The sequence below is a fragment of the Hemibagrus wyckioides genome, linkage group LG08, assembly GCF_019097595.1.
Source record: "Hemibagrus wyckioides isolate EC202008001 linkage group LG08, SWU_Hwy_1.0, whole genome shotgun sequence".
Taxonomy (NCBI): Eukaryota; Metazoa; Chordata; class Actinopteri; order Siluriformes; family Bagridae; genus Hemibagrus; species Hemibagrus wyckioides.
Window position 1 is genome coordinate 24,791,502 of NC_080717.1, and position 12,874 is coordinate 24,804,375.

The 12,874-nt window shown below is 41.0% G+C and overlaps 1 protein-coding gene across 1 annotated transcript in view; it reads left to right on the forward strand.

Annotated features, from left to right (window-relative positions):
* Positions 1–12,874, forward strand: part of jph3b (junctophilin 3b) — a 48,534-nt gene continuing 35,660 nt past the window's right edge. The window contains exon 1 of the mRNA XM_058397996.1: positions 1–1,536. Within this exon, the coding sequence (XP_058253979.1) occupies positions 1,155–1,536 (382 nt within the window). The 5' untranslated portion in view covers positions 1–1,154. The remainder of the gene's footprint in view (positions 1,537–12,874) is intronic.

The window sequence follows — 12,874 nt, forward strand, 5'->3', positions numbered from 1 at the left end:
CCTGTAATGAGCAGATCTGAGAGAGAGAGAGAGAGAGAGAGAGGGAGAGGGAGAGAGAGAGAGATTCAAACACACCGACAGCTGAGATAAACGATAAGAAGCAGCGATACAAGCAAAGCAGGCACGCACTCTCCCTGGATACACATCAGAACGGAAGGCTCTGAACCTGGATTTATCACTGATGCGCAAACACTGGATTGTGATGTGGACCTGAAAGAGCGTGAGGAGAAAGCAAGCAAGATAGATAGACAGGGAGGGAGAGAGAGAGAGGGAGAGAGAGAGAGAGAGAGAGGGAGAGAGGGAAACAGAGACAGCAACCATACAACGGATTAATAACGCTGGATTGTCTGCTGTCCTGCTGATCCATCCATCTCCTGTTACCTAAACGACAGCGTTCATAGCAAGCAATCACGCGCCTCCTGTTTTTTTTCTTCATTCTTCTCTTTCTTTCATCCCTTCATCAGCAGCATCATCCGCAGCGTGATGATGTCGGGCGGGGGGTTTGGGTGCTGACGCTTGTACAACAAGACAGGAGCCTCCTCCTCCATACACTCTTAGAAAAGAAGGTTCTTGGGTTTATCCCCCTGGAGGAACCCTGAAAGCTGGCATGTAGAACCTGACCATACCAAGCAAGAATCATCCAAAGAACCCGAGAGGAACCCTTTTTTCTAAGAGTGTGTTAGAGTAGACTTGTGTAAATGCTGCACAAGCGCTTCCTCCACCGAACAGGTTTCTAAAAAGGTGGAGCCTCGGGGAGCTGAAGATCAGGGCCTGAGAAGCCCTGCACATCCGAGTCGCTGTGCTCGTGTCGCCCGGCGCGTGATGGCTGGCGTGGGCCTTCCGCTGTGTCCATCTCCGAGACGCAGTCGCCGGAGACTGGCTCGGGAATAATAACCTCGTTCTCTGGGAGCAGGATGGTGTGAGCAACATCCCGTGTTATTTTTTTCTTTCAGCCTCTTTTTTCAGTTTGAGTTGTTGTCACTTAGAGCAACGTCTGACTGACAGGGATATTTCCAGTTTAAGCAAAGTCTTCCACTCTTGTTTTCGTTCCCTTCCCCTCCCACCACCACCACCACCCATCCCTTGATCTTTTTTTTTTATTTTCTTTTTCTTTTTCCGAGATTTGTGGACTTTTGCCAAGCCCTATTTCATGCATGTCCACTGGGGGCAGGTTCAACTTTGACGATGGGGGGTCTTACTGTGGCGGGTGGGATGAAGGCAAGGCCCACGGCCATGGCATCTGCACGGGGCCCAAAGGCCAGGGCGAGTACGCTGGGGCATGGAGCCATGGTTTCGAGGTCCTGGGTGTATACACATGGCCAAGTGGCAACACCTTCCAGGGCACGTGGGCGCAAGGCAAACGCCACGGCATCGGCGTGGAGAACAAGGGCAAGTGGGTGTACAAGGGGGAGTGGACGCATGGATTTAAGGGGCGCTACGGAGTGCGGGAGAGCACCGGGGCCAGTGGCAAGTATGAGGGCACGTGGAACAACGGGCTGCAGGATGGATATGGAACTGAGACCTACTCAGATGGAGGTAAGCGCAAGATTCTTGCTTACCTGGTACTGTCTTAGCAAATAAAGTTAGCGATGTTGTCTACCTGTTTACCTAAACAAAGCCAAAATCTAATTAGCCAACAAGTGTAGGAACAGCTACCAAAGTTAGCAGAAATCTCAGTCAGTGTAAGGCCAAGTAACATTTCTATACTTTGTAGAGTTTCCATAAATTATGCAAATAACCAATAAATAAAACAAAAAAATGAGGCCAATATGCATAACTCAACTTTCACACTCTGGTTTGCACCTCCTACCTGAATCTGATGCTCTGGAGCTTTACTGGAACCCACAAAACTTTTTAAAGCAACACAATATCATAGCAATGCAGAATTAATGTGCAATACTAAACTAGAAGCATTAATTATTAGCTCATTAGACTCATAATGCTAAACATCTTGACTCTGATTTAAGGGCAAATTGTTGAAGCATGTCCTGATAGAATTAACGGTTACACCTGTACTTAAATTTGCTACGTCTATTGTATTAATTACACTACGGAATAGTTTATTCACGTTAGCTAAGCTAGTGATTTTCCAAAATCTTCCAGCAGCACTGAGCTAAAATTAGCCACAAACTAGCTACCTTAGCTAAAGCTAACCTTCCCTTTCCAGGAACAGCTACTGATGTGCTGTTAGCAATCTTGCTAGGGTAAAGTAACTATTGTTGTCTGAAGTTTAAACTAGTAGCCAGGTTTACTATCAAGGACGAGCGTATCAACAACGTGGTAGTGTAAAAATCTAAAAATAGATGTTGCAAAAAGAAATATCTCAAATCAACCGCATCAATTTATGAGAAACAAGAGCAAAAGAAGTAGCAAAGTATGGTAGCATTTTACTGTAAACTTCAAAATATATGATTTTGAGAACAAATTAGTAACAAGTCAACGTTGTTCTCTTAATATCCGAATCTATGACTTTATTTCTCAAAATGTTGCTACTTTATTTTCAAAATCATATACTTTTAATAAAGTCTCATTAAATTTGGACAATTTGTTTTTATCCATTTGGTTCTTTACCTGTTTACTTCTTTCCCTGCATTTCTGTTTTATTTCTCTTATTTTCATTAGTAAGTTGATTTCTTCTTTTTTTTTTTCTCCACGTGAACTGAAGGAAGATTTTGAGGCCATATGTAAAGCACATTTCACATTTCACTGTAACACACTACACTCTAACACATATACACCATATAAGCAGAGAGAAAAAAAAACAAAATGACTCATTTAGCAGAAACACAGCGCAGTGAGGTCAGTCAGATTCACCCACATAAGCGAGTGTGTAACGAGGTCTCGACACGCCGATGACCCCGGAGCAGAGCGCTGAAGCGAGGGAATATAAGTGACACAGACTGATGTGTGTGTGAGAGCGAACATCCGGATTAGAGGCCTGTTTAGCCTGAGTTTACCTAAGACACACCAGCAGCCTAACAATGATACACACTACACTGTAACACACTCCACTGTAACACTAATACTCACACTCTGCTGTAGCACTGATACACACTCCACTGTAATACACTCCACAGTAACACCGATACACACATCACCGTTATATACTCCAACTGTAACAGTAATACACACAATCTGCTGTAGCATTGATATACACTCCACTGTAATACACTCCACTGTAACACCGATACACACTCTACTGTAACACTGATACACTGCACTGTAATAAACTTCACTGTAACACTGATATACACTTAACTGTAACACTGATACACACTCCACTGTGACACTCATACACACTCCACTGTAACACTGATATACACTCCACTGTAACACTGATATACACTCCACTGTAACACTGATACACTGCACTGTAATAAACTTCACTGTAACACTGATATACACTCCACTGTAACACTGATTCACACTCCACTGCAACACACTCCACTGTAACACTTATACACACTTCACTGTAACAGTCATACACACTCCACTGTAACACTGATTCACACTCCACTGCAACACACCCCACTGTAACACACTCCACTTTAACACACCCCAATGTAACACACTCCACTGTAACACTGATACACACTCAACTGTGACACTCATACACACTCCGCTGTAACACTGATACACACTCAACTGTGACACTCATACACACTCTGCTGTAACACTGATTCTCACTCCACTGTAACACACTCCACTGTAACACTGACACACACTCTGCTCTAACAATGATACACACTCTGCTGTAACACTAATACACACTCCGCTGTAACACTGATTCTCACTCCACTGTAACACACTCCACTGTAACACTGATACACACTCAACTGTAACACTGATACACACTCAACTGTGACACTCATACACACTCTGCTGTAACACTGATTCTCACTCCACTGTAACACACTCCACTCTAACACTGATACACACTCCACTGTAACACCAATGCACACTCCATTGTAACATTGATAAACACTCCACTGTAACCCTGAAACACACTACGTTGTAACACTGTAAAACCCTCCACTGTAACATTAATACACACACTACTGTAACACTGATACACACTCTACTGTAACACTGATACACACTCCACTGTAACACCGATACACACTCTACTGTAACACTGATACACTGCACTGTAATAAACATCTCTGTAACAGTGATACACACTCAACTGTAACACTGATACACACTCCACTGTGACACTGATACACACTCCACTGTGACACTCATACACACTCCACTGTGACACTCATACACACTCCACTGTAACACTGATACACACTCCACTGTGACACTCATACACACTCCACTGTAACACTGATACACACTCCACTGTGACACTCATACACACTCCACTGTAACACTTATACACACTTCACTGTAACACTGATTCACACCCCACTTTAGAACACTCAATTGTAACACATACACACTCTACTGTAACACACTCCAATGTAACACTTATACACACTTCACTGTAACACTCATACACACTCTACTGTAACACTGATACACTGCACTCTAATAAACGTCACTGTAACAGTGATACACACTCAAATGTAACACTGATACACACTCTACTGTGACACTCATACAGACTCCACTGTAACACTGATACACCCTCCACTGTAACACTAATACACACTCTGCTGTAACACCGATACACACTCCACTGTAACACTGTATCACACTCCACTGTAACACACTCAACTGTCTGCACATTGCACATTTCACACACTTTACATAGTCTGTTATTTATTACAGTTGTTTACATTCTAAATCTTTATATATATTCTATATTCTACTTACATATATTCTATATACATATTCTATATACATATTATACCTTACCTTATTTTATTTATATTTTATTTTACTTACTGTAAAAATGATAGTTTTTATATTTTGTATTTTAAATTTTATTTTTTTCTTTTATTCTGTCCTTATTCCTTTTTTCTTTTCAAGGGTCAAAACAGTCGTGTAAGCACTGACACACTTCACTGTAACACACTACACTCTAACACATATACACATTTCACTGTAACACTCATACACACTCTACTGTAACACTGATTAACACTCCTCTGTAACACACTCCACTGTAACATGAATACACACTCTGCGGTAACACCGATACAAACTCCACTGTAACACACTCCACTGCAGCACTGTAACACACTCTACTGTAACACTCATACACACTCCACTGTAACACTGATACACACTCCACTGCAACACTGTTTCACATTTCACTGTAACACACTCCACTGTAACATTGATAAACACTCCACTATAACACCCAAACACCCTCCACTGTAACACTGACACATACTCTGCTGTAACAATGATACACACTCTGCTGTAACACTAATACACACTCTGTTGTAACACTAATACACACTCCACTGTAACACACTCTGCTGTAACACTAATACACACTCCGCTGTAACACTAATACACACTCTGCTGTAACACTAATACACACTCCACTGTAACACACTCCACTCTAACACTGAAACACACTCCACTATAACACTGAAACACACTCCACTGTAACACTGATACACATTCCACTATAACACATTCAACTGTAACAATCACACTCCACTGTAACAATCACACTCTACTGTAACAATCACACTCCACTATAACACATTCAACTGTAACAATCACACTCCACTGTAACAATCACACTCCACTGTAACAATCGCACTCTACTGTAACAATCACACTCCACTATAACACATTCAACTGTAACAATCACACTCCACTGTAACAATCACACTCCACTGTAACAATCACACTCCACTATAACACATTCAACTGTAACAATCACACTCCACTCTAACAATCACACTCCACTATAACACATTCAACTGTAACAATCACACTCCACTGTAACAATCACACTCCACTATAACACATTCAACTGTAACAATCACACTCCACTGTAACAATCACACTCCACTGTAACAATCACACTCCACTATAACACATTCAACTGTAACAATCACACTCCACTCTAACAATCACACTCCACTGTAACAATCACACTCTACTGTAACAGTCACACTCAACTGTAACAATCACACTCCACTGTAACAATCACACTCCACTGTAACACATTCAACTGTAACAATCACACTCTACTGTAACAATCACACTCCACTATAACACATTCAACTGTAACAATCACACTCCACTGTAACAGTCACACTCTACTGTAACAATCACACTCCACTGTAACAGTCACACTCTACTGTAACAATCACACTCCACTGTAACAATCACACTCTACTGTAACAGTCATACTCAACTGTAACAATCACACTCCACTGCAACAGTCACACTCTACTGTAACAATCACACTCTACTGTAACAATCACACTCCACTATAACACATTCAACTGTAACAATCACACTCCACTGTAACAGTCACACTCTACTGTAACAATCACACTCCACTGTAACAGTCACACTCTACTGTAACAATCACACTCCACTGTAACAATCACACTCTACTGTAACAATCACACTCCACTATAACACATTCAACTGTAACAATCACACTCCACTGTAACAATCACACTCTACTGTAACAATCACACTCCACTATAACACATTCAACTGTAACAATCACACTCCACTGTAACAGTCACACTCTACTGTAACAATCACACTCCACTGTAACAGTCACACTCTACTGTAACAATCACACTCCACTGTAACAATCACACTCTACTGTAACAATCACACTCCACTATAACACATTCAACTGTAACAATCACACTCCACTGTAACAGTCACACTCTACTGTAACAATCACACTCCACTATAACACATTCAACTGTAACAATCACACCCCACTGTAACAATCACACTCCACTGTAACAATCACACTCTACTGTAACAATCACACTCCACTATAACACATTCAACTGTAACAATCACACTCCACTGTAACAGTCACACTCTACTGTAACAATCACACTCCACTGTAACAGTCACACTCTACTGTAACAATCACACTCCACTGTAACAATCACACTCTACTGTAACAATCACACTCCACTATAACACATTCAACTGTAACAATCACACTCCACTGTAACAGTCACACTCTACTGTAACAATCACACTCCACTATAACACATTCAACTGTAACAATCACACCCCACTGTAACAATCACACTCCACTGTAACAATCACACCCCACTATAACAATCACACTCAACTGTAACAATCACACTCCACTCTAACAATCACACTCCACTGTAACAATCACACGCCACTCTAACAATCACACTCCACTGTAACAATCACACTCCACTATAACAATCACACTCCACTGCAACAGTCACACTCTACTGTAACAATCACACTCCACTGTAACAATCACACTCTACTGTAACAGTCACACTCCACTGTAACAATCACACTCTACTGTAACAGTCACACTCTACTGTAACAATCACACTCCACTGTAACAGTCACACTCCACTGTAACAATCACACTCCACTGCAACAGTCACACTCTACTGTAACAAACACACTCCACTGTAACAGTCACACTCTACTGTAACAAACACACTCCACTGTAACAGTCACACTCTACTGTAACAAACACACTCCACTGTAACAGTCACACTCTACTGTAACAATCACACTCCACTGCAACAGTCACACTCTACTGTAACAATCACACTCCACTGTAACAGTCACACTCTACTGTAACAATCACACTCCACTGTAACAATCACACTCCACTGTAACAGTCATACTCAACTGTAACAATCACACTTCACTGTAACAGTCACACTCTACTGTAACAATCACACTCCACTGTAACAGTCACACTCTACTGTAACAATCACACTCCACTGTAACAATCACACTCCACTGTAACAGTCATACTCAACTGTAACAATCACACTCCACTGTAACAGTCATACTCAACTGTAACAATCACACTCCACTGTAACAGTCATACTCAACTGTAACAATCACACTCCACTGCAACAGTCACACTCTACTGTAACAATCACACTCCACTGTAACAGTCACACTCTACTGTAACAATCACACTCCACTGTAACAGTCACACTCTACTGTAACAATCACACTCCACTGTAACAGTCACACTCTACTGTAACAATCACACTCCACTGCAACAATCACCAAAACACAATCAATTGTTTAACCAAACCACACTATGATATAACATTGAAATACACTTTGTTTTATACAACACTGTAACGGCAAATCACTCTTCTGTATCACTGAAACATGTTCTGCTGTAACACCAAAACGTACTCCACACTCCACTGTACCACCAGAAAACACTCTGGGGTAAAAACTATAAACTTTCTGCTGTAACACCAAAATACACTCCACTATAACACCAAAACACAATTTTCTGTAACATCAAGACACTCTGCTGTAACACTGAAACACACTCTGCGATAAAAACTAAACACACTCTGCTGTAGCACATAATAACATTCTGTTGTAACACCAAAACACACTCTGCTATAACACTGACTCAACTATAACAATGAAACAACACTTCACTGTAACACTGAAAGACCAACTGTCAGGAACAGCTGGACAGTTCCCTGCCAGACCTGGAGAGGGTGCTGGCAGGTGACTCTGGGAAGCCTGCTTCTTTATGTGTATTTGGTGCCACGCCTTTCCCATTGTTTAATTCCTGCCGTGTCACCTGTTCCGCATTAGTCCTAATGTTGTGCCCTAGAAATAGAGGTCCTTTTGTACCTGTCAGTGTTCTGTGTTTAATGTTCTATGTTCTGGTTAGAGTCATGTCCGAGTTCATGCTCAGGTTTTGTCATGTTTTATGTTAAGGGTTTTGTTTATGTTTCAGTTTCAGCTAGTGCCATGTCGTGTGTTTGTGATTATGATAGTGTTCCGCATGTCTTTTGTCAACGTGAATAAAGCAGTGCTTTTTGAATCCTGCGTATGGGTCTGTCTCCATGGCATGAAGGCGCACACATCACCACGGAGGTCCGGGTTTGTGCCCCAGACGATGTGGGGGCGACCGGACGTGACACCAACACAACACCAAAAGTTCTGAATTTTGCAATACTGAACAAAACACAAACATCTAAAATGGATGGTGGATTGTATGAACTATATAGATGTAAATTAGAAACAAAGACAAGATATTTAAGAAGTAAAAACAAAATACAGATGGTTTACTAATGCTGAAGTTCATGTGATAAATAATGTAAATAAAAAAAAACAACCTCAGAGTTGTTTAGGTCCGATCTGAAACAGCACCTGAATCAGTTGTCATGGCTCTGTAGCTCTTGGATGAGATTGAACTTACTAGATCTGAGACTTATGCACCTTTTTTCTTGGCCCCCATGCTTTCTCTGATCTTCTTCAGAAAACAACCAAAAACCAGAACTTAGAAGAATCTTAGCTCTGTGAACGATTTACATTTTGTCATCAATGTTTTGATGACGTCACAATGCTTCCAGCCTGGGGTGAAAATGTAGCCATGGTAAAAAAAAGCTCACAGAGTTTTTAAAATGTTGTGGATTATTTATGGCTCAATTACACATTAGAGACTTCTGGAATTAGACAGTGGCTATTATGCTGTCCAGCTAAAGGTCAGCTCACACTGAACGTGTGACTGAGGGGATGTTTTAGATGTCTTTTATTCCACACCTACTTTATTATACACGCAATGTCCAGCAGCATGATTCAGATCTGGAGCATAATGAGAAAACATCACGGAGGTCTGTTCACATCACACTCTCCAGCTTTCTCTCTGCTGTGAACTCGATATAAAATCATCCACACCTGGAGGAACTGACACATCCGCTGAAAGGTTCACTAGAAGATCCCAGCACCTCTCAATCCAGAGAGACCAATCCCAATCTGCTATTTTGGATTAGGTCCCATGTCTGTCCCCACGTCTCTTTAAGTACAGCTTCAGCTTGTTCCAAGTGCAGCAGCAGCTGCCTGCTTTCTTTAGCGGGAAAAAAGCAAATTTTTATATTTTATATATATATAAAATAATATATATATTATATATTATATATATTATATATAATTTTTTATATTTTTTATATTTTTATGCACATTCTTTTTTCATGAAAAAATGCATTGTTAACAAATTCCTGATGCTGGAGTTTAGCTCCAGTCTGTCTTGCCGATCTCCTGAAGCTGTATAACCCATCGTGAACACTTCAGAAACTCCTCATCCGCCTCTTCTTGTGATTTATACAGTATGTCCCTCTGTGTTCTCACCTGCTGTCAGTTCATCCTTGAATAGTTTGTATATTTATACCTTGTTGAATCCAAGTCCTAGCCTCGGTTCCGTGTGTTCTTGTTCCAGGGTTGTTTCCTGGTTACGACTCTTCCCTCAGCTGGTGCTAAACTGTACTCCATGTATTATTACAGATTAACACTAAATGACAGGAAGTGCCGTTCGGCTAAACTAAGACGTCCATGTGGTGTAACATTCAGGGTGTAAACAAAGTGTAACAAAGTTAGCTATTTAAACAACTCATTAATAACACGGTCTATATATCAAGCGTTAGCTAGCTAGTCTCATGATGTAGACGTAGATGTTCCTGATTCAGTTTCCTGATGTAGCACTAAATTAGGTGTGTTAGCTGACTAGCAAGCTAAGCCTGATGTTAGCAAAGCAACATCACTGAAATAATAGTTAGCTATGTAGCTGGGATGTAATGGACAGTGTAAAGGTGTGTGTGTGTGTGTGTGTGTTTACATTATTTTAAAACAGTTGTGAAATTCAGCTGAGACTAAGTTGCATAAAGCTGAACCTGCACTTAGCAACAGCAAAGCAAACAAAACATCATCTCTCTCTCTCTCTCTCTCTCTCTCTTAATCTCTGCCTCTTTTTTCGATCTCTCACTCACTGTGTGTGTGTGTGGTACAGTAAGTTGCTGTGGAAACACACACCGTCTCCTGCAGCAGGTCAGCGTGTCACCGGGGACTCAACGCTCCCTTGCTCCGATTGGCCGGCTGACTCTGCTAATGGTGTTTACCTGCATGGCCCTAATCTGCACAGCTTAATCACCTCCACAGGAGAGAGAGAGAGAGAGAGAGAGAGAGAGTATTATAGAAAAATAATCCACGTCTCTGTTGAATATTTTCCTGTAATCCTACAGTCACTATTTTGTTGAAAATCATACATTTTCCGCTTCATCTTTGACTCTGAGTGCTGACACTGGAGATCAGAAAACTTCCAGAAAACTACACCATATCAATTATTAATTCTTCTTCTTCTTCTTCTTAAGTTTATTTGTCATGATTGAAGCATCCGCCATATAAGTCCCTGTGAATGAGCCGTTACGGAAACAATTAGAAGCATTAGGCATTAGAAGCAGCTGCACAAATGACAGAACTAAAAAAGGTGAAGCTGAATCGTGGATATCATGAAATAATATGCAAAATGTTACATATACATGCACACACACACAGACACACACACACACTTCCATGTACTCACACAAACACACACACACTCACTCTAACATACACACACACACACACACGCACTCACACACTCACTCTAACAAACACAGGAGAATCCATCATTATTCCATCATTAGCTTCTGCTTGATTTCTGTCTGTCTCCACACACACACACACACACACACTGAGAGAGTACACAATTACTTTGGACTAAAAGTGCTGACTTGTTGAAAGAAGCAGGTGGAGATTAATAATTGATGGCGTGAGTGGATTAGGAGGCACTCTGCTCTCTGCAGGAGTCTGAATCTTTCCTGCATGAGTTTCTCTCACTGTATCAGAGTCAAAGCTTAACTTGGTCCTGAGGAGAATACACACACACACACACACGCACACACATATATACACATACACGCACACACATATATTCACATACACACACACACATATACACGCACACACATATACACATACACGCACACACATATATACACACACACACATATATACACACACACACATATACACACACATACATGCACACACATATACACATACACACACACATATACACATATATACACATACACACACACACACACATATACACGCACACACATATACACATACACGCACACACATGTATACACACACACACATATACACACACATACATGCACACACATATACACATACACACACACATATACACATATATACACATACACACACACACACACATATACACGCACACACATATATATATATACACACACACACATACACACACACACATATATACACACACATACATGCACACACATATACACACACACACACATATATACACATATATACACATATACACACACATACATGCACACACATATATACACATACACGCACACACATATATACACATACACGCACACACATATATACACACACACATATACACGCACACACATATATACACATACACGCACACACATATACACACACACACATATATACACATATACACACACATATATATACACATATACACACACATACATCCACACACATATATCCACACACACGCACACACATACACTATATTGCCAAAAGTATTCGCTCACCTGCCTTGACTCGCATATGAACTTAAGTGACATCCCATTCCTAATCCATAGGGTTCAATATGACGTCGGTCCACCCTTTGCAGCTATAACAGCTTCAACTCTTCTGGGAAGGCTGTCCACAAGGTTTAGGAGTGTGTTTATGGGAATTTTTGACCATTCTTCCAGAAGCGCATTTATGAGGTCACACACTGATGTTGGACGAGAAGGCCTGGCTCTCAGTCTCCACTCTAATTCATCCCAAAGGTGTTCTATCAGGTTGAGGTCAGGACTCTGTG